The sequence below is a fragment of the Oreochromis niloticus genome, linkage group LG3 (genome assembly GCF_001858045.2).
Source record: "Oreochromis niloticus isolate F11D_XX linkage group LG3, O_niloticus_UMD_NMBU, whole genome shotgun sequence".
Lineage (NCBI taxonomy): Eukaryota > Metazoa > Chordata > Actinopteri > Cichliformes > Cichlidae > Oreochromis > Oreochromis niloticus.
In genome coordinates, this window is record NC_031967.2 from 31,323,904 (window position 1) to 31,347,849 (window position 23,946).

At 43.0% G+C, this 23,946-nt stretch overlaps 1 protein-coding gene across 4 annotated transcripts; it reads left to right on the forward strand.

Annotated features, from left to right (window-relative positions):
* The first annotated feature begins 4,995 nt into the window (after positions 1 to 4,995).
* LOC100706051 (serine protease 27-like) lies at positions 4,996 to 23,840 on the forward strand. Of its 4 annotated transcripts, none has more exons than XM_019353148.2 (6): positions 4,996 to 5,214; positions 15,581 to 15,601; positions 21,928 to 22,093; positions 22,332 to 22,603; positions 22,695 to 22,849; positions 23,200 to 23,840. In XM_019353148.2, the coding sequence occupies exons 1-6, from the start codon at positions 5,157 to 5,159 to the stop codon at positions 23,599 to 23,601; spliced, it is 1,074 nt and encodes a 357-aa protein (XP_019208693.1). In that variant the 5' UTR covers positions 4,996 to 5,156; the 3' UTR covers positions 23,602 to 23,840. The 4 variants fall into 4 exon arrangements, with proteins under 4 accessions (XP_019208693.1, XP_019208692.1, XP_019208694.1 ...); XM_019353147.2 differs by lacking the exon at positions 15,581 to 15,601 and adding an exon at positions 6,556 to 6,576 and having other exon boundaries at positions 5,001 to 5,214; XM_019353149.1 differs by lacking the exon at positions 15,581 to 15,601 and adding an exon at positions 6,556 to 6,576 and having other exon boundaries at positions 5,058 to 5,214; positions 22,332 to 22,591.
* The last annotated feature ends 106 nt before the right edge of the window (positions 23,841 to 23,946 follow it).

Below are 23,946 nucleotides of genomic sequence, written 5' to 3' on the forward strand. Positions count from 1 at the left end.
CCTCTGCCCCTTCCTCTGTTTTCACTCCTACGTCCTTGCATCTGTCTTCCCGAAAATGCAATAAATCCTGTCTCTGGATCTACTGTGAATGTGCCTACATTCTCATTTTTCTTTTTTAGAACACGGACAGCATGCTCTGCATATTGCAGTGCATCGGGCAGTGATCCTGTGTTCATAGTCACCCAGTGTTTTTCTACATGTGCTTTCACTGGTGGTAGGAGGCCATTTAAAAAGGCATTCTTTAGTTGTTGCTGATATGGGGTCTCTGGACCCTCTTCATAATTTAAACCTGAATTTTGTCTAAAAATTGGACGCAGGCGGTCCAAAAAATCAGAAGCTGCTTCGGCTTCTTTTTGTTTCACCTCTCCTATTTTTCCATAGTCAGCCCTTGGGGCCAACCGTACTCTAATTCTCTCATATAAATTTGTTAGGTCATTGATTAGGTCGGTGCTTCCTGGTGCGTATGCTACACCCCCAGCATTTGAGCCGGTAAAATCTCCTCTAACTGTTCCTATCTTTAATCCTAATAAATCTTGCACAACCTGAAGCATTTCATGACCGTTTAAATACCATTGTCTTCTGATCAGTTCTACAGCATCCCTCCATGGTATAAAACCTTCATTCAGTGGAGGAACGTCTTTCAGGACATTTTGTCTGTCTTTTTGTGACCACGGACGAAAAATATGTATGTTTGGACGGTCATCTTGCTCTTCTTGTCCTTCTGGCCCTATTATTAGGCCAAATCTGGGGTTAGCTACTGCTACCATTGGGTAGATACCAGTGGCTGGCGGGTCGACTGTGTCTCCCCAGATGTCGGTCCCAGTGGGATCACGACCTATTTCTTCTTGTGGGTTATTTTTGAGTGAAAGTTCGTTTAGCATTGTCTGTGCTTTTACATAAGGCTGATGATGTGTGTGTGACCTAGTTCTTCCTGATATGGGTGAGTGCATAGTAAGTGGTGCTGTAGCTGTAGCTGCAGAAGCAGGTGATGCTGCAGCTGTGGCTGCAGAAGTGGGAGGTGGCGGTGCATATGGTGGTGGATTAATACGCATATTGCGAGCACTGCACAGTGTCTCGTCTTCTGGTTTTACTAAACTGGCGGTTAAATTCTGTTTTTCTGACTTTTTATCTTTTTTCTCTTGTTTTTTCTTTTTATTCTCCTCTCGTCTAGCTGCTTCTTTCCAGGCCTGGAAATATTGTGATTCCTGCGAGCGTTTTCCTTTCTTTTTTAAGTTTTTTGTTTCTGCTATTTCTTGCAAAAGAGCTTCTTTCAACTGTGTAAGTGCTGAGGGGCTGCATTTCCCCTCCCAAGTGGGACATTTTGTTTTTTTTAGGATTTCTCCATCTACAAGCACTGATTTGTCCGGCGCCTGGACATTTCTTTTCTAACCACTGCTCGTCAGCAGTGAATTTTGTGGGCTGATTCCCCATTGTTACAACACACCTGCAGAGCTTTCTCTGGTATGAGACTCAGGAGTGGTTGCTGACACGCCCTTCTACTCCGGGGCTACTTCCGCGGAGCGGTGTCAGTTTTACGGGACGGAACCCAACCCACTTCTTCGTCACCAGTACTTCAGCGTCTTACAGCAAATAAAACAACAATAACAACTGGAGGCAACTCAGCAGCGTATTGTGCTGTAAAATTAGTTTACCTCCAACAGACAGAAAAGTGACATACACAAAACACATATATTCACTCTTGTTTCTTTACGCGCGCGGGTCCTTGCGGCGGACCAGGCCAGTTCTAACTTTTATGCACCCGTACAGTGGGTCAGCCTAATGCGCTATTAATCCTTGCGGCGGATAAGACCTATGCGCTTCTCTTTTGTGCACCCGTGCAGTGGGTCAGCCTAATGCGCTATTAATCCTTGCGGCGGATAAGACCTATGCGCTTCTCTTTTGTGCACCCGTGCAGTGGGTCAGCCTAATGCGCTATTAATCCTTGCGGCGGATAAGACCTATGCGCTTCTCTTTTGTGCACCCGTGCAGTGGGTCAGCCTAATGCGTTATTAATCCTTGCGGCGGATAAGACCTATGCGCTTCTCTTTTCAAACCCTTGCGGCGGGTTAGACCTAAAAAGTGTTTTCTTACCCTCAGTTGTCTTTTGCTGGTTGTTCAGGTCATCTGGCTGGACCCCAACGCCGTGGACCAGGCCCGGCCTGGATACGAATTTACGCCCAGGGCTTTCACCTCTACCTGGAGAGGGCTGTCGACAGACTTCGGTTCTGGCTTCCCCACGACGTCAGGATGCAGCAATCAGACCTTATTGGAGTCACAGAAACGTGTCTGGTGTTTCCATCTCTAGGTTCGAAGGACCAATTTAAATGACAGGGGATTTCTTTAAATCACCCTGCCGTTCTTTCTTTAGCCAAGACTCCTGAGTTTAGAAAACACACAAACACTGCAGTTCTTCTTTTACTCGCGAGGGCAGCCCTTTAGACGCTGGATCTGCGTCTATTGACTGTCCGCATCCTTTATTTATACAAGATGTTCCTGTGTGTGTGTGTGTGTGTGTGTGTGTGTGTGTGTACAAAGGTAACAACGTCATTAAGAGCAGCGGGTTTTTCCCCTTCACTACATTTGCATGTTCTTCTAATAGAGCTGAGTCTTCACTTCTCTGTTCTCTGAAGACAGGAAGCGGTTAGTATCTGCAGAGGTTCAGCACACAAGTTACTAGGTGAAAAGTCACTTAGACATGTCCTTAATAATAAGATAAAAAGGTACATTTCATATAGCTGATCATATTATACAATATTCTCTTAACATGGGTGGACTTCGAGGGACGTGGTACAGCTAAATATCCCAGTTAGCTGTCCAGCAGCCTCTTTCAGCTCTGTCTCCAGTGCCTCTTTTAGTTCAGTCTCCAGTGCCTCCAGTGTCACCTCTAGTTCAGTCTCCAGTGCCCCCAGTGTCACCTGTAGTTCAGTCTCCAGTGCCCCCAGTGTCACCTGTAGTTCAGTCTCCAGTGCCCCCAGTGTCACCTGTAGTTCAGTCTCCAGTGCCCCCAGTGTCACCTGTAGTTCAGTCTCCTGTGCCCCCTGTGTCACCGTTACTCGTAGTTCAGGCTCCAGTATTACCAGGTTCACTCGTTCACTCCATGCAGGGAGAAAGTCTTACTTCTACTCAGGGTGCGTTTCAAGGTTTCGCCGCCATTGGCACAGTTTGCCACTCCAGGGCTTCCCCAGAGGCTAGGTCTCAGTCCCCAGCTGATTCTGGACCCCTGAAGTTTAAGCAGCCCCATGAGAACTGCACCATGTCTGCGTTGCCTGGGCAGAGCCAGTGCTCAGTGCATTGCCAGTTGCCTTTGTGTCAGCTAGTGGCCTGCATGACTGCTGGCTTAGTGATGGCTTCTGCTGGAGGGTCCGAGGGACCGCTCCGGCCTTCGTCTCTAGTCTCCGCTGGAGGGTCCGAGGGACCGCTTCGGCCTTCGTTTCGTGTCTCCGCTGGAGGGTCCGAGGGACCGCTCCGGCCTTCGTTTTGTGTCTCCGCTGGAGGGTCCGAGGGACCGCTCCGGCCTTCGTCTTCAGCCTTCGCTGGAGGATCCAAGGGACCCGTCCAGCCTGCAGCGCCTCCGTCTCTGGCCTCCACGCCGCCGCCTGCAGCGCCTCCGTCTCCGGCTTCCACGCCGTCGCCTGGGAAAGGGAAAGACCATCTCTGAATCGAGGAGGGGGCCTAAGGGTACATCTTTCGCCATCTTACAATGCTGTGATTGCAGCCATTCCCCAAATCTCTGTGAATGGTACTCATGGCCATTGATCAGTGGGTTTTGGTCAGTGATTGTTGATCAATGGTCATGAGAATTTGCATAATTATGATTAAGGAACTGACCTCCCAGCCCATTGTTCCTTCAGTGGGCTGGTTTCAGTCATTATGCAAATGTACTGTTTATAAGATTGGGGAAACCTGCAGTCAGCTGAGACTGAAGAAGTCACTTGGATGAGTAACGAAACGTTTCTCCCACAAAACGCTACGTCCAGATGAACAGATTCAACTTTTGGAGCTCAGAATTAGGTTTTGCGAAAATCCACCAGTGAGGTTTAAAATCAAACCAGAGTTAAAACACTGCAAAAGACTAACTTACATCAAAACTAAAAAGCCGGTGCTGAAGGAAGTTGACCAAAAGTGGCTTAAATAACATTATATAGGATATTGCACAAATTTATAGATTAAAATCCCAGGATGTGATGGACTACTGAAAATGACTGAATGCTGAACCAAACCAAGAGTAAAACAGAGTAAAAGTGCAATCCCTTTTGGCTATAACATGTTATGGTCTTAAAGAGGGTTAAAATGTTACTGAATCCACCAGTTGTTTGTAAAGTTGCTGTTCAGTAAACAGGCATACCTACAGAAATACAATCTGATAGCTGATTGTTTCTCATGATTATATTTGGTTAAAGGTTTGTATGGGAACTTTGGTTTTATCTTTTGAACAATATTGGGGTAAATATAGTTAAATCAACAGCTGACTGGGCAATGACACAGCTTTTGTTATTTTACAAAACTTGTATTGGAAGTGCTGCACATATTTTTATGCACATCCCCTACCCTAAAGTTGGTCATCATTAAGTGACCAAGTCTCATCTTAACCCACTAGAGCCGCTTTTGATTCACCAAAGACAAAACTGGAAAGAAAGTAGCCCCAAAACAAGCAGCCATTGCTTGTGGCTTTTGGAAATGCTTGGCAGAGCAGCGGTTAATGGATGTTAGACTTCAGGCACTCATTGACTACAACAGATTTTCATCCAAGTATTAAAAACAATCCTTATATTTAAAATCATGTTAGCTTGTCCAAATTCTTTTTGAGCCTCTAGAAATTGGGTGACTATGTATAAATTTCTGTAATTCCTAAATAGTTAATGCAACACTGGATTAAACCCCTTGATTTAAAGCTAAACATCAGCACTTCAGCCACAACTTGATTGATTTAAATCCCACTGTGATGGTGTACAAAGGCAAAATTAGAAAAATGGTGTCACTGTCCTAACATGACCTAAGCGTCTCTAAACCTTTTGACTACATTTTTTGTTGTTGTTGTTTATAAACCTAATGTTGATTCAGGTTTCTATGCATGGTTGTCTCCAAGTAAAGACGTGGGTGTAGCTGAACATCAGTATTTAGTGCCAAAGACAGCCTGAAAAAGGGGGCAGTTAAAAATGGCTTTCCAAAGGTTTGTGTGCTGTTTCTTTGTGATGATCATTGTCTTATGCAAAGGTGAGCAAGAATGGCTGATGTCAATGGAAAATTGTACTTAGTAGTCAGTATAAGCTTTTAATGATATAAGTTTGCATATGATAGAATACTGTATGTTTACCTCTGATGACTTAGACTGTTGTCCACTACAAGACTGTTTTATAAATTCTTTCTCACAGAGATAATAGCTGAACAAGCAGGAAGAGGAGAGCTGGACACTTTTATCTGCGCTCTCTAACAAGAAGAAGGGCTGCGTCCTGAATCTCACAACACACACACATACACCTGAACCACTCTTATCTTCACTCCCTACGCACTAACATTCCGGAACGGAACGTTCCAGTAAGATAGCCACATACTGTTGTATAGTCATTTTTCTGAGAAGAGCGAAAATACGCCGCCCTGTTGTGTGGGCACCAGTGACTATAAATGCACGAATAAAGAAGTACACTGTGTGACTCTCTTCTGAGACGCTCACCCATGTACATGTGATTTATTACGCTGTCTCATTGTGTTTCTGTTTATATTTGCAGTTTGCCATTTGGGATTTTCCCTTAACAGCTGATTTTCTTTAGTCACATATTAAATGTATATATATTATATATAGTATTTATATTGCAATTAAATTATTTTTATTTTAATTCAAGAGTTAATTAAAACATTTCAGTACAGTAACTATGTGCTCACTGGAAGTGTTGAATTCAGTAAATACAAATAATAACAAGTAAGTTGATAGTTAACTGTTGGAGTTTTAGTTTGCTGTTAACAAAAATGTTTACTCACTGGTTAATAATTAACATTATCTGGATGATTATTGTTAACTTGCAACTTTCTAAATAAGAACATATTTAAATATTATTTGGATAGTTATCATAATGTTGACACTCATGTTTAGAATATTTTGTATTAAATTGTAATTTTACATATCGTGTCATCAGTCGACTGTGAAGGCTGTGGATCATATCCTGTTTGTTTTGGTTGTTGCTCAGTTTGGCACCAAAACTAGTTGGTGAGGTTTAGGAAAGGTTCAGTTACAATATGTTCCTTCACACCACATTACACAATGATGTTTAAGGGTTATTAAGGGTAATAAATGCTGTGGTGAGATTGGCTTAATTGTTGCTACTGCAAGTCTGTCAACAAGATCTAAAAAGAGAAGTGCTGACAAAGTGAATGTTAGCAGTTCTGGAATAAACAATAATTGGAATAAATGTCTGAGTAGTAGGTCGGTCAGTAGGTCCCAGTTAGACAGGGTTTGTTTGTTTGTTTGTTTGTTTGTTTGTTTTGGCACATATTCACAAAAACAAGTCCTCATCTACAACAAACTGTTTAACATGGATTTCTTTCTGTTAAAATTTTCAGACTGTCATTCACAGCAGCCTAGTAAGTAAACAAAAGCAATGTTACACTTTCTTCACATTTCAAGCTTTACAGCAGACAGTACTGTAATAACCTATTTTGTTTCAGTGACAGAAAATGTGCTCTGTCTCTCTTTTAATATTTAATTTATCTATTTAAACTACAGAAGCAAATTATTATCTAGCTTTGACATCTGGCATCGGCCAACATCATTTGTCACCAAAGTAACTGTGGCTAAAACCAGAATTGATCTCTAACAAGAGCAACACTAAAAGAATACAGGATTATGAAAAAATCAGCAGGCACAAGATTTTGAATGTTATTCAATTTGACCGAAGAGAAGAGAAGAGAAGAGAAGAGAAGAGAAGAGAAGAGAACCTTTATTAGTCCCGGCGTGGGAAATTTGTTTTGTTACAGCAGTGGACAGTGAAAGTTGCATAAAAATTTTTTTTTTAAAAACACTGGAATAAGATATCAATAAGATACTGTACACAATAGAATAGAATAAAATAAAATAAAATACTATATACAATTGAATAAAATTGAATTGAATAAAATAGAATACAAATGCTATATACAATATGAGTATAATACAACGATGTCAGAAACGAGTATTGCACTTAGTGTTATTGCACATGTGTGGATGTGTGTGTTTGATCAGTTCAAGTCTTTGTTGTGGAGTCTGACAGCAGTGGGGAGGAAAGACCTGCGGAGTCTCTCCGTCCCACACCGTGGGTGCCGCAGCCTGCCACTGAAGGAGCTGCTCAGTGCTGTCACAGTCTCATGCATGGGGTGGGAGATGTTGTCCAACAGGGATGACAGCTTAGCCACCATTCTCCTGTCACTCACCACCTCCACTGGGTCCAGAGGGCATCCTAGAACAGAGCTGGCCCTTCTGATCAGCCTGTTCAGTCTCTTCCTGTCCCCGGCAGAGATGTTGCCACCCCAGCAGACCACACCATAAAAGATGGCCGAGGCCACCACAGAGTCATAGAAGGTCTTCAGGAGTGGGCCCTCCACTCCAAACGACCTGAGTCTCCGGAGCAGGTACAGTCTGCTCTGCCCTTTCCTGTAGAGGTCGTCTGAATTATGAGTCCAGTCCAGTTTGTTGTTCAGATGAACACCAAGGTACCTGTAGCTGTCCACAGCCTCGATGTCCATACCTTGGATGTTCAGTGGTTGCAGTGGAGGATGTTTGTGCCTGCGGAAGTCTACCACCAGCTCCTTGGTTTTACTAGTGTTGATCTGGAGGTAGTTCTGCTGGCACCAGTCCACAAAGCCTTGTGTCAGTTCTCCCTGTTGTCCCCATCAGTGATGAGGCCAACTATTGCAGAGTCATCAGAGAACTTCTGCAGGAAGCACTGGGTGGAGTTGTGGGAGAAGTCTGCAGTGTAGATGGTGAAGAGGAACGGAGCCAGAACCGTTCCCTGTGGGGCCCCCGTACTGCAGATGACCCTGTCCGACACACAGCCCTGAGTCCTCACATATTGTGGTCGGTCGATGAGGTAGTCCAAAATCCATGTAGTGAGGTGATGGTCCACTCCAGAGTTCTCCAGCTTGTCCTTCAGGACCGAGGGAAGAATAGTGTTGAAGGCACTGGAGAAATCAAAGAACATGATTCTCACAGTGCTCCCAGCAGTCTCCAGGTGCGCGAGGGAACGATGTAGGAGGTGAATGATGGCATCATCTGCTCCAATGCCAGGTTGGTAGGCAAACTGAAGTGGGTCCAGTGATGAGCTCACCAGGCGCCGAAGCTGAGTCAGGACCAACTGCTCCAGGGTCTTCATCAGGTGGGATGTCAGAGCCACCAGCCTGTAGCTGTTGAGGTCCTTGGGGCGTGAAGTCTTTGGCACTGGAACAACACAGGAGGTTTTCCAGAGCTGTGGGACTCGTCCCAGCCTCAGGCTCAGGTTGAAGAGGTGCTCCATCACCCCACACAGTTGGTCTGCGCAGGACCTGACGACCCTCGAGCGGATGCCATCTGGACTCGCTGCCTTCTTGGCTTTAATCCTCCTCAGTTCCCTCCTAACCTGGGTGGTTGAGAGAGACAGGCTGGAGCCTTGTGCCTTGTGTTGAGTGTGTATTGGATGCTGTTGTTGAGGGTGGGGAGGAGTGAGCAGGGTGAATAGGGCTTTGGAGTTGACGTCACGCCGCAGTGCATTGTGGGATCGCGGCGCCATGTCAGTAGGCTAGAAGGCAAAACAAGCGCACAGTGTTCGAGTATTGGAATTGGGACTGCCAGAAACATGCTCAAAATCAGCACAAAAGACAAAGGGCTGTATCGCGACCGCTTGCGCCCAGACGCCAAGAGACGGTACTTTGAAAAAATTCCATGCATCGGTAATGTGGACCCGTATGAAATAAGGTAGCGGAGTGGAAACCCAGACGACCTACCACCTTTTCCTATCCCGATCTTCGCATACCTTGTCTGTGGAGTCAGCGCATACACAGCGACCCAGTTTAAGAATTATAAATCCCTGGAGGCCCACATCCAATTCACGAACGGCTGGGTGCAAGATTTGTCCATCTTTAAGCCTCCACGCTGCGCGTACGTTGTCGTTAAGACAAAGGTAAGTCGGTTTGAACTTGATAACTTTCTAAACAACTTCCTTCTTACAGTTTTTGATTTGCACGTACAGCCAACCCATCTATATTAGCCTTGGTTCATTACAGACTTTTTATTAAAAGTGGTTTTTGTGTGTTTCAGGTACAGCACTCACAACGACTGAATGAAACTGCACTCCAACCAGTGTGACCTCGTTGTGTGGACACAGAGAGACCTTGCTTTGATACGCATCTTCCCTGATGTGGATTTCTGGGAACCACGTTTAAAGCAAGAACAAGACTTCTTTCTTAAAGTGTGTCTTCCTGAACTTGTTGGGAAATACTTCTCCAAACAACGTGCTACTCTAAATAGCCTGTAATGTTTCATTTTGTGGTTCAAGATTGATGCCAGCTGTGTGTTGCCATGTAAATAGTTTGCATTTCGTTTTTATGTACTTGTGAACAGATCAAGAATAAAAAAACAAACAAAGATACTATTTTCTGTTTTATTGAAACTACTTCACTTTATTGAAACTACTTCTTTATTGAAAACTTTGTGTGATTAATGATGGTGTGATAGAAACTGTACAACAAGATGTTACATACTGATATCTCACTTGAAAGTTATACTGACAACAGGAGGGAATGTCAATGGAAAATTGTACTTAGTAGTCAGTATAAGCTTTTAATGATATAAGTTTGCATATGATAGAATACTGTATGTTTACCTCTGATGACTTAGACTGTTGTCCACTACAAGACTGTTTTATAAATTCTTTCTCACAGAGATAATAGCTGAACAAGCAGGAAGAGGAGAGCTGGACACTTTTATCTGCGCTCTCTAACAAGAAGAAGGGCTGCGTCCTGAATCTCACAACACACACACATACACCTGAACCACTCTTATCTTCACTCCCTACGCACTAACATTCCGGAACGGAACGTTCCAGTAAGATAGCCACATACTGTTGTATAGTCATTTTTCTGAGAAGAGCGAAAATACGCCGCCCTGTTGTGTGGGCACCAGTGACTATAAATGCACGAATAAAGAAGTACACTGTGTGACTCTCTTCTGAGACGCTCACCCATGTACATGTGATTTATTACGCTGTCTCATTGTGTTTCTGTTTATATTTGCAGTTTGCCATTTGGGATTTTCCCTTAACAGCTGATTTTCTTTAGTCACATATTAAATGTATATATATTATATATAGTATTTATATTGCAATTAAATTATTTTTTATTTTAATTCAAGAGTTAATTAAAACATTTCAGTACAGTAACTATGTGCTCACTGGAAGTGTTGAATTCAGTAAATACAAATAATAACAAGTAAGTTGATAGTTAACTGTTGGAGTTTTAGTTTGCTGTTAACAAAATGTTTACTCACTGGTTAATAATTAACATTATCTGGATGATTATTGTTAACTTGCAACTTTCTAAATAAGAACATATTTAAATATTATTTGGATAGTTATCATAATGTTGACACTCATGTTTAGAATATTTTGTATTAAATTGTAATTTTACATATCGTGTCATCAGTCGACTGTGAAGGCTGTGGATCATATCCTGTTTGTTTTGGTTGTTGCTCAGTTTGGCACCAAAACTAGTTGGTGAGGTTTAGGAAAGGTTCAGTTACAATATGTTCCTTCACACCACATTACACAATGATGTTTAAGGGTTATTAAGGGTAATAAATGCTGTGGTGAGATTGGCTTAATTGTTGCTACTGCAAGTCTGTCAACAAGATCTAAAAAGAGAAGTGCTGACAAAGTGAATGTTAGCAGTTCTGGAATAAACAATAATTGGAATAAATGTCTGAGTAGTAGGTCGGTCAGTAGGTCCCAGTTAGACAGGGTTTGTTTGTTTGTTTGTTTGTTTGTTTGTTTGTTTTGGCACATATTCACAAAAACAAGTCCTCATCTACAACAAACTGTTTAACATGGATTTCTTTCTGTTAAAATTTTCAGACTGTCATTCACAGCAGCCTAGTAAGTAAACAAAAGCAATGTTACACTTTCTTCACATTTCAAGCTTTACAGCAGACAGTACTGTAATAACCTATTTTGTTTCAGTGACAGAAAATGTGCTCTGTCTCTCTTTTAATATTTAATTTATCTATTTAAACTACAGAAGCAAATTATTATCTAGCTTTGACATCTGGCATCGGCCAACATCATTTGTCACCAAAGTAACTGTGGCTAAAACCAGAATTGATCTCTAACAAGAGCAACACTAAAAGAATACAGGATTATGAAAAAATCAGCAGGCACAAGATTTTGAATGTTATTCAATTTGACCGAAGAGAAGAGAAGAGAAGAGAAGAGAAGAGAAGAGAACCTTTATTAGTCCCGGCGTGGGAAATTTGTTTTGTTACAGCAGTGGACAGTGAAAGTTGCATAAAAATTTTTTTTTGAAAACACTGGAATAAGATATCAATAAGATACTGTACACAATAGAATAGAATAAAATAAAATAAAATACTATATACAATTGAATAAAATTGAATTGAATAAAATAGAATACAAATGCTATATACAATATGAGTATAATACAACGATGTCAGAAACGAGTATTGCACTTAGTGTTATTGCACATGTGTGGATGTGTGTGTTTGATCAGTTCAAGTCTTTGTTGTGGAGTCTGACAGCAGTGGGGAGGAAAGACCTGCGGAGTCTCTCCGTCCCACACCGTGGGTGCCGCAGCCTGCCACTGAAGGAGCTGCTCAGTGCTGTCACAGTCTCATGCATGGGGTGGGAGATGTTGTCCAACAGGGATGACAGCTTAGCCACCATTCTTCTGTCACTCACCACTTCCACTGGGTCCAGAGGGCATCCTAGAACAGAGCTGGCCCTTCTGATCAGCCTGTTCAGTCTCTTCCTGTCCCCGGCAGAGATGTTGCCACCCCAGCAGACCACACCATAAAAGATGGCCGAGGCCACCACAGAGTCATAGAAGGTCTTCAGGAGTGGGCCCTCCACTCCAAACGACCTGAGTCTCCGGAGCAGGTACAGTCTGCTCTGCCCTTTCCTGTAGAGGTCGTCTGAATTATGAGTCCAGTCCAGTTTGTTGTTCAGATGAACACCAAGGTACCTGTAGCTGTCCACAGCCTCGATGTCCATACCTTGGATGTTCAGTGGTTGCAGTGGAGGATGTTTGTGCCTGCGGAAGTCTACCACCAGCTCCTTGGTTTTACTAGTGTTGATCTGGAGGTAGTTCTGCTGGCACCAGTCCACAAAGCCTTGTGTCAGTTCTCCCTGTTGTCCCCATCAGTGATGAGGCCAACTATTGCAGAGTCATCAGAGAACTTCTGCAGGAAGCACTGGGTGGAGTTGTGGGAGAAGTCTGCAGTGTAGATGGTGAAGAGGAACGGAGCCAGAACCGTTCCCTGTGGGGCCCCCGTACTGCAGACGACCCTGTCCGACACACAGCCCTGAGTCCTCACATACTGTGGTCGGTCGGTGAGGTAGTCCAAAATCCATGTAGTGAGGTGATGGTCCACTCCAGAGTTCTCCAGCTTGTCCTTCAGGACCGAGGGAAGAATAGTGTTGAAGGCACTGGAGAAATCAAAGAACATGATTCTCACAGTGCTCCCAGCGGTCTCCAGGTGCGCGAGGGAACGATGTAGGAGGTGAATGATGGCATCATCTGCTCCAATGCCAGGTTGGTAGGCAAACTGAAGTGGGTCCAGTGATGAGCTCACCAGGCGCCGAAGCTGAGTCAGGACCAACTGCTCCAGGGTCTTCATCAGGTGGGATGTCAGAGCCACCAGCCTGTAGCTGTTGAGGTCCTTGGGGCGTGAAGTCTTTGGCACTGGAACAACACAGGAGGTTTTCCAGAGCTGTGGGACTCGTCCCAGCCTCAGGCTCAGGTTGAAGAGGTGCTCCATCACCCCACACAGTTGGTCTGCGCAGGACCTGACGACCCTCGAGCGGATGCCATCTGGACTCGCTGCCTTCTTGGCTTTAATCCTCCTCAGTTCCCTCCTAACCTGGGTGGTTGAGAGAGACAGGCTGGAGCCTTGTGCCTTGTGTTGAGTGTGTATTGGATGCTGTTGTTGAGGGTGGGGAGGAGTGAGCAGGGTGAATAGGGCTTTGGAGTTGACGTCACGCCGCAGTGCATTGTGGGATCGCGGCGCCATGTCAGTAGGCTAGAAGGCAAAACAAGCGCACAGTGTTCGAGTATTGGAATTGGGACTGCCAGAAACATGCTCAAAATCAGCACAAAAGACAAAGGGCTGTATCGCGACCGCTTGCGCCCAGACGCCAAGAGACGGTACTTTGAAAAAATTCCATGCATCGGTAATGTGGACCCGTATGAAATAAGGTAGCGGAGTGGAAACCCAGACGACCTACCACCTTTTCCTATCCCGATCTTCGCATACCTTGTCTGTGGAGTCAGCGCATACACAGCGACCCAGTTTAAGAATTATAAATCCCTGGAGGCCCACATCCAATTCACGAACGGCTGGGTGCAAGATTTGTCCATCTTTAAGCCTCCACGCTGCGCGTACGTTGTCGTTAAGACAAAGGTAAGTCGGTTTGAACTTGATAACTTTCTAAACAACTTCCTTCTTACAGTTTTGATTTGCACGTACAGCCAACCCATCTATATTAGCCTTGGTTCATTACAGACTTTTTATTAAAAGTGGTTTTTGTGTGTTTCAGGTACAGCACTCACAACGACTGAATGAAACTGCACTCCAACCAGTGTGACCTCGTTGTGTGGACACAGAGAGACCTTGCTTTGATACGCATCTTCCCTGATGTGGATTTCTGGGAACCACGTTTAAAGCAAGAACAAGACTTCTTTCTTAAAGTGTGTCTTCCTGAACTTGTTGGGAAATACTTCTCCAAACAACGTGCTACTCTAAATAGCCTGTAATGTTTCATTTTGTGGTTCAAGATTGATGCCAGCTGTGTGTTGCCATGTAAATAGTTTGCATTTCGTTTTTATGTACTTGTGAACAGATCAAGAATAAAAAACAAACAAAGATACTATTTTCTGTTTTATTGAAACTACTTCACTTTATTGAAACTACTTCTTTATTGAAAACTTTGTGTGATTAATGATGGTGTGATAGAAACTGTACAACAAGATGTTACATACTGATATCTCACTTGAAAGTTATACTGACAACAGGAGGGAATGTCAATGGAAAATTGTACTTAGTAGTCAGTATAAGCTTTTAATGATATAAGTTTGCATATGATAGAATACTGTATGTTTACCTCTGATGACTTAGACTGTTGTCCACTACAAGACTGTTTTATAAATTCTTTCTCACAGAGATAATAGCTGAACAAGCAGGAAGAGGAGAGCTGGACACTTTTATCTGCGCTCTCTAACAAGAAGAAGGGCTGCGTCCTGAATCTCACAACACACACACATACACCTGAACCACTCTTATCTTCACTCCCTACGCACTAACATTCCGGAACGGAACGTTCCAGTAAGATAGCCACATACTGTTGTATAGTCATTTTTCTGAGAAGAGCGAAAATACGCCGCCCTGTTGTGTGGGCACCAGTGACTATAAATGCACGAATAAAGAAGTACACTGTGTGACTCTCTTCTGAGACGCTCACCCATGTACATGTGATTTATTACGCTGTCTCATTGTGTTTCTGTTTATATTTGCAGTTTGCCATTTGGGATTTTCCCTTAACAGCTGATTTTCTTTAGTCACATATTAAATGTATATATATTATATATAGTATTTATATTGCAATTAAATTATTTTTTATTTTAATTCAAGAGTTAATTAAAACATTTCAGTACAGTAACTATGTGCTCACTGGAAGTGTTGAATTCAGTAAATACAAATAATAACAAGTAAGTTGATAGTTAACTGTTGGAGTTTTAGTTTGCTGTTAACAAAAATGTTTACTCACTGGTTAATAATTAACATTATCTGGATGATTATTGTTAACTTGCAACTTTCTAAATAAGAACATATTTAAATATTATTTGGATAGTTATCATAATGTTGACACTCATGTTTAGAATATTTTGTATTAAATTGTAATTTTACATATCGTGTCATCAGTCGACTGTGAAGGCTGTGGATCATATCCTGTTTGTTTTGGTTGTTGCTCAGTTTGGCACCAAAACTAGTTGGTGAGGTTTAGGAAAGGTTCAGTTACAATATGTTCCTTCACACCACATTACACAATGATGTTTAAGGGTTATTAAGGGTAATAAATGCTGTGGTGAGATTGGCTTAATTGTTGCTACTGCAAGTCTGTCAACAAGATCTAAAAAGAGAAGTGCTGACAAAGTGAATGTTAGCAGTTCTGGAATAAACAATAATTGGAATAAATGTCTGAGTAGTAGGTCGGTCAGTAGGTCCCAGTTAGACAGGGTTTGTTTGTTTGTTTGTTTGTTTGTTTGTTTGTTTGTTTTGGCACATATTCACAAAAACAAGTCCTCATCTACAACAAACTGTTTAACATGGATTTCTTTCTGTTAAAATTTTCAGACTGTCATTCACAGCAGCCTAGTAAGTAAACAAAAGCAATGTTACACTTTCTTCACATTTCAAGCTTTACAGCAGACAGTACTGTAATAACCTATTTTGTTTCAGTGACAGAAAATGTGCTCTGTCTCTCTTTTAATATTTAATTTATCTATTTAAACTACAGAAGCAAATTATTATCTAGCTTTGACATCTGGCATCGGCCAACATCATTTGTCACCAAAGTAACTGTGGCTAAAACCAGAATTGATCTCTAACAAGAGCAACACTAAAAGAATACAGGATTATGAAAAAATCAGCAGGCACAAGATTTTGAATGTTATTCAATTTGACCGAAGAGAAGAGAAGAGAAGAGAAGAGAAGAGAAGAGAAGAGAAGAGAAGAGAACCTTTATTAGTCCCGGCGTGGGAAATTTGTTTTGTTACAGCAGTGGACAGTGAAAGTTGCATAAAAATTTTTTTTTTAAAAACACTGGAATAAGATATCAATAAGATACTGTACACAATAGAATAGAATAAAATAAAATAAAATACTATATACAATTGAATAAAATTGAATTGAATAAAATAGAATACAAATGCTATATACAATATGAGTATAATACAACGATGTCAGAAACGAGTATTGCACTTAGTGTTATTGCACATGTGTGGATGTGTGTGTTTGATCAGTTCAAGTCTTTGTTGTGGAGTCTGACAGCAGTGGGGAGGAAAGACCTGCGGAGTCTCTCCGTCCCACACCGTGGGTGCCGCAGCCTGCCACTGAAGGAGCTGCTCAGTGCTGTCACAGTCTCATGCATGGGGTGGGAGATGTTGTCCAACAGGGATGACAGCTTAGCCACCATTCTCCTGTCACTCACCACTTCCACTGGGTCCAGAGGGCATCCTAGAACAGAGCTGGCCCTTCTGATCAGCCTGTTCAGTCTCTTCCTGTCCCCGGCAGAGATGTTGCCACCCCAGCAGACCACACCATAAAAGATGGCCGAGGCCACCACAGAGTCATAGAAGGTCTTCAGGAGTGGGCCCTCCACTCCAAACGACCTGAGTCTCCGGAGCAGGTACAGTCTGCTCTGCCCTTTCCTGTAGAGGTCGTCTGAATTATGAGTCCAGTCCAGTTTGTTGTTCAGATGAACACCAAGGTACCTGTAGCTGTCCACAGCCTCGATGTCCATACCTTGGATGTTCAGTGGTTGCAGTGGAGGATGTTTGTGCCTGCGGAAGTCTACCACCAGCTCCTTGGTTTTACTAGTGTTGATCTGGAGGTAGTTCTGCTGGCACCAGTCCACAAAGCCTTGTGTCAGTTCTCCCTGTTGTCCCCATCAGTGATGAGGCCAACTATTGCAGAGTCATCAGAGAACTTCTGCAGGAAGCACTGGGTGGAGTTGTGGGAGAAGTCTGCAGTGTAGATGGTGAAGAGGAACGGAGCCAGAACCGTTCCCTGTGGGGCCCCCGTACTGCAGACGACCCTGTCCGACACACAGCCCTGAGTCCTCACATACTGTGGTCGGTCGGTGAGGTAGTCCAAAATCCATGTAGTGAGGTGATGGTCCACTCCAGAGTTCTCCAGCTTGTCCTTCAGGACCGAGGGAAGAATAGTGTTGAAGGCACTGGAGAAATCAAAGAACATGATTCTCACAGTGCTCCCAGCGGTCTCCAGGTGCGCGAGGGAACGATGTAGGAGGTGAATGATGGCATCATCTGCTCCAATGCCAGGTTGGTAGGCAAACTGAAGTGGGTCCAGTGATGAGCTCACCAGGCGCCGAAGCTGAGTCAGGACCAACTGCTCCAGGGTCTTCATCAGGTGGGATGTCAGAGCCACCAGCCTGTAGCTGTTGAGGTCCTTGGGGCGTGAAGTCTTTGGCACTGGAACAACACAGGAGGTTTTCCAGAGCTGTGGGACTCGTCCCAGCCTCAGGCTCAGGTTGAAGAGGTGCTCCATCACCCCACACAGTTGGTCTGCGCAGGACCTGACGACCCTCGAGCGGATGCCATCTGGACTCGCTGCCTTCTTGGCTTTAATCCTCCTCAGTTCCCTCCTAACCTGGGTGGTTGAGAGAGACAGGCTGGAGCCTTGTGCCTTGTGTTGAGTGTGTATTGGATGCTGTTGTTGAGGGTGGGGAGGAGTGAGCAGGGTGAATAGGGCTTTGGAGTTGACGTCACGCCGCAGTGCATTGTGGGATCGCGGCACCATGTCAGTAGGCTAGAAGGCAAAACAAGCGCACAGTGTTCGAGTATTGGAATTGGGACTGCCAGAAACATGCTCAAAATCAGCACAAAAGACAAAGGGCTGTATCGCGACCGCTTGCGCCCAGACGCCAAGAGACGGTACTTTGAAAAAATTCCATGCATCGGTAATGTGGACCCGCATGAAATAAGGTAGCGGAGTGGAAACCCAGACGACCTACCACCTTTTCCTATCCCGATCTTCGCATACCTTGTCTGTGGAGTCAGCGCATACACAGCGACCCAGTTTAAGAATTATAAATCCCTGGAGGCCCACATCCAATTCACGAACGGCTGGGTGCAAGATTTGTCCATCTTTAAGCCTCCACGCTGCGAGTACGTTGTCGTTAAGACAAAGGTAAGTCGGTTTGAACTTGATAACTTTCTAAACAACTTCCTTCTTACAGTTTTTGATTTGCACGTACAGCCAACCCATCTATATTAGCCTTGGTTCATTACAGACTTTTTATTAAAAGTGGTTTTTGTGTGTTTCAGGTACAGCACTCACAACGACTGAATGAAACTGCACTCCAACCAGTGTGACCTCGTTGTGTGGACACAGAGAGACCTTGCTTTGATACGCATCTTCCCTGATGTGGATTTCTGGGAACCACGTTTAAAGCAAGAACAAGACTTCTTTCTTAAAGTGTGTCTTCCTGAATTTGTTGGGAAATACTTCTCCAAACAACGTGCTACTCTAAATAGCCTGTAATGTTTCATTTTGTGGTTCAAGATTGATGCCAGCTGTGTGTTGCCATGTAAATAGTTTGCATTTCGTTTTTATGTACTTGTGAACAGATCAAGAATAAAAAAACAAACAAAGATACTATTTTCTGTTTTATTGAAACTACTTCACACAAAGTACAGTTATTTACAATGAACCACACATGCAACACAACAGCTTTATGAATACTCAACAAGAGCAAGTTTCATTTGGCGCTGGTTTGACAACCACACATATTCACCAAAACACAGCAAACCTTAACAATCTTATCAAGCAGTGTTGTGTTTATTTCTGCTCTGCCCTGTGCATTGCACACACAATCCTTCGTCTGCCCTTTAGCTTCCTGTATGCTGTCCGATCGCCACTGTCCACATTTGCAGCTGGTACCTCAACCTCCACTTGTCCAACACAACTGCTGTCCACAGCCTCCATGACATGGTGATTTTGTTGTTGTTGTTCTGTCTGATCTTCATCGATTACTTCTGCAAGGGGCACACCTTCAGACTCTGCAGCTGCATAATAAAAGCCTGTAAGATAAAATTAGTGCACATGACAGGTGTGTGATTCATCTGGAAGTTATGTGCAGATTAGTGTACAATGAGAGCAATTTAGTATGTTTTTAGAGGCCCATGTGCAGTGTGGGTGCCCAGTCTGGATTTGTTACATCCATTTCATATGCTGGTTTGCCTGCAATAATGCTAAATCATAAGCTACTCAGTCGACATGATGACATGACGTGGTTCTGCAGCATCACACATTAGGATGTTTTATCTCATTATCTATGACCTCAGCACATTGAAAAAACACTTAAAGGCACTTAACACTTAAGAGCAGTGTTGGGACTAACGCGTTATTAAGTAACGCGTTACAGTAACTACGTTATTATTGTGGTAACGAGCACGGTAACTAGTTATTATGCCAAAACCAGGAACGCGTTACTCGTTACTGGGATTTAGATAGGCTCGTTACTCGTTACTTCGTGTGGTGGATATCGCGGAGCTTCCACAGATTCAATAACATTAGCAAGTGGTGGAAGCCAGCAGGTGGATGAAGGAAAAGGGAGGCAAGAGGAGAGACCCGAAGCGGCCGCCGGTCCGCGTGTCAGGTGAACTGAACTTCAGGTAAGAAGTTATGACCTGCAGTCTATCGGAGTCAGATATAAACCAAGTTTAGGTGGAGTTTATTTTCGGTATGCTGACATTTTCGTACTGCGTGCTAGCTAGCATGACGGAGTTTCTATACAGCTGGGTGGGTGCTATGTTACTGATGTTGAACTTTATTTTGTTCATAAGGTTAATTATTAGAGTTGCCAACCGTCCCATAAAAAACAGAATCGTCTGGTATTCAGAGAAAATATTACGCGTTTCGTACTGAGGTGAAAAGGAACACAGTTTGTCCCGGACTTCAGCTACAATGAAAAAGACACAAAGCTGAAGCTGCACAGCTGCCTCTTCTTCTCTCATTCTCTCCTCTCCTGTTTCTACTTCAATCACAAAACTGATCAATGATCAGCTGATCGGCTTTTCTCTCTTGTTTATTTATCGCCCACTTTGCGCCAGAAAGAGGAAACCAGCGGATGTTGCGTTAAACAACAGCAGCACGTTTAAGCTTGATCAGCTGTTGTTAGAATTTATTTAATATTAATTTCTAGTATCAGCTGATGTTTGCTGGAGCCACAGCTGTAAAGCTGCTGATCATGATGGTTTGTATATGTGGTGAGAGGGAAACATGAAGATGAAACCAGGAGATGTCCTTACTGAATCATCAGAGCTGAACAGGTGATGGAGAAACAGATTTACCTTTTAGGTGACATGAATGAGTTGAAGGGAAGTTATGAGCTGTTTCTGAGAGACAAATAACACCAGGATCCTTTTCTAAGTAGCTGACAGCTGGTAACTGTGCAGGGGCGGGTCTAGCAAAGTGTTGCCAGGGGGGCAGGTAGGGCATTAACAGGGAAAGGGGGGGACAAGGAAATACTTTTCTTTATTATTCTCATTTAAAATGTCTCGCTTTAAAAAAAAAATAATTATCTGAGTCTTACAACAAACAATTGATAGATTGATACATATATACCATCAGAACAGTGTACATCACTGTCACAACAGTGTTTATTTTCATTCAAAGGCTTTATGATTTTTCCTATAATGGTGGGCCGGTCTCTAGTCAAAATGCCCGGGATGATTTTTTTGTCCCAGTCCAGCTCTGTATGCAGCTCATCTGCAGTCTGGTGTTACCTACATCTTCCTATTCAGAAGGCAGAATTTCCAAGTTCTGAGTACAATCAAAAGCACCACGACTGCAGTTTTTGTGTTGGATGTAAAAAGCAGGCTAGAATCATGGCGGCGGTCAACGACGGTCCAGGCGTGGGATTTCTCTCGTGGAAATGTGCACATTATTTTTTCCTTTCTAGTGGTAGGTGGCACAGTGCACTTGTGGCAAGTAAGCAAGCTAGAAGACTGGCAGTCTGGCTGGGTATCCAGTTACGGAAGCAACACATTAACAAGAGAATTCTGAGTAAAACCAAAGTTACTTTCCCTAGTAACTAGTTACTTTGAAAGTAACGAGTAACTTGAAGTAACTGAGTTACTTTTTTAGAGAAGTAACTAGTAATGTAACTAAGTTACTAATTTAAAGTAACTTACCCAACACTGCTTAAGAGTGATATGAATTAATTTAGAATTAATTTAGAACTCACCGGAAAGAAAATGCAGAGAGCAAACCAACAAAAAGCTGGGGATTGCACAGAACTCGATCCGCTCGTCTCACCGCTGCAATGCAAGCCTGACGTCTTTGTTTAGTAATATCGGACACATGGGATCCCTCACGTTGCCTCCAGGATGGAAAACGATGAAAGGAGAGCCCATTATCCAGGTTCTTGCCTTCACGATCGTGTGATCTAACGTTGCAACTGACAACACATCACGTACGAGCCATAGCTGAAGCTGTATCCTGTGTCTAGCCTACTGTCATGGCGGAAGGGGGCGTGGCCCACCTCCCGTGACATCACGCTCCAAAGCCCTATAGAGGAGGTGTGAAACGTCTGAGGTGTCAGAAGTGGAACAGCAGCAGTGGGGGTGGGTGAGTCTGCAGCCGATGTTGAAGACTGCCTCATGGATGAATCAAATCTGTTAAAGAAATGATTCAGTTCGTTTGCCCACCGCACATCCCTCCCAGGCAGAGAGTTCTGATCTTTGTGGCCCAAGATAGTTCTGAGGCCTCTCCAGATTTCGCCAGTGTTGTTTTGTTGAAGTTGCTTCTCCATCTTCTACCTGTAGCTGTCCTTCCCATTCCTTATCAGTCCCCTCAGCTCTCTCTGCACCCTTTTCAGCTCCTCCTTGTCTCTAGACCTGTGAGTGGTTTTAATGTTGTGGCTGATCAGTGTGTCTTTCTTCTTTTTTTTCCAGCATGTGTTAAAAAGGCTGTAAAAAACATCATGATCGCTGTACGTCAAGCTACAACCCCAGGAATTTCGCCCTGGCTGGCATTTATAACTGTTTTTAAGCAGTTTAAGTGTGGAGGGTCCCTCATCAGTGACCAGTGGGTGCTGACAGCTGCTCAGTGCATATCACCGTGAGTCACTGTTGGAAGTTTACACTGTTGGTGATGATGAGGATAATGTTGGATATGACTGCTATTGCCAATCTTTCAAATAATATCGCAAATTAATACTTTTGAAGTTAAATATTAAAAAAAAGAAAACTCTCCAGAGCAAATCAGAATTTACAATAAAAAAAAACATGGAGATTTCTTTTTTTTCAGTAATCAAATGAAGTGGTTTAAAAGAACTTCCTCTCTTTTTTGTTTTAAGTCAAGAGATCGGTGACACAGCTGTGTTTCTGGGCGTCCAGAATCTGACAGGTCCATTTCCACCTGTAGTGGGTCTAAGAGTTGATAAAATCATCTGCCATCCTGACTACAGCAATTTGACCCTCAAAAACAACATTTGTCTGCTGAAGCTGTCCACTCCTGTGAATTTCACAGACTACATTCAGCCAATCTGCTTAGCTGCAGAAAACAGCACTTTCTATGCTGGGACTAACACCTGGCTCACTGGCTTTGGTATAACGAGTAAGTTCAAAGGTACCAAGTAGCAGAGCAGTCATAGCTTTCTCACTGTAAGGACTCAGGATTCCTTTACAACTCCTTAACTTTGAAATGTCTCTGAAATTAGGTAACCTCACGTTCCCCAACATCCTGCAGGAGGCAAATGTGCCAGTAGTGGGAAACAATGAGTGCCAGTGTTACTATGAAGACTTGACGTTCTCCAGTATTACAGAGAACATGATCTGCACTGGACTCCAAGCTGGAGGGACGAGCTCATGTTATGTAATGTTTTGTTTTTTTAAGTCACTTTACCGTTTTTCTTTCAACATGTTCATAATTATTGCTGATAAACATGCCAGCTTCATGAAATGTCCAAGTTTTATTACTATTATCACTAAAAATGTAAAAGAAATCAGAAATGTCATATGTTTCTTCAATACTAAAACTACTTCTATATCACTAATACTGTCTAATGATAACAATAATAATAATTCATGTTTTTGTCTTTTAAAAATTATTTACATTAGATGCTATAAAGTCAAGTCATTCTTCCACAGACTGGATGCTGCAGGAACAGGTCAACCTCTAAGAGGTAAACGTCGTTCTTTTATCAACTTTATTTGTTTTCACAGGGAGATGGAGGGGGAGCGCTCATGATCGAAACAGGTTCAGTCTGGATCCAAATTGGAATTGTGAGTTTCAGTGTCGGCTGCGCCCGACCTCTGAGACCTGAAGTCTACACTCGTGTGTCCCAGTACCAGAAATGGATCAGTGACACCATCACCGACACAGAACCAGGCTTTGTCTCCTTCACCTCTACAGGCACTGACAGCGACTTGAGCTTTAATTGTTCAGCATTTGTACCACCTGCCCCTGCCCCTGTCCCTACCACTGCCCCTGTCCCTGTTCCTAACGTTGATGTGTGTGACAGTGTGTTTTGCAGTGGTGAAAATTTGATCCACTTCACTCCCTTCACCTCACTCTGTGTTCTCATTGCATTGCTCCATATGTTTATTGGAAGCACTAAAATGTAACTCAACTCATGTACTCAAGTACTTTGCGTAAGTACAAACTTCCATACTTTAAATCAGAACTCTTCCTTTATGGCAAACAATTAAACAAGGAATATTATATATCTTATACCTAGGATCTTTTATGGGAAATCCTTATTTCTTTACTTTATTAATGAAAGTACGTCTTTAAAACATTATTAAAGCTTTGTGCTGTGTTAACATCAAATACATCAACAGTTGAAACAATGAGCAGATTAACATTTGGACACAAAATATTTTTTGTCAAAGATGATTTGTTATCCTTTCGTTAAAAATTTCTGAAGTTCTGACTGTATGTTGAATATTGTGGAGGGGATAATACATTTG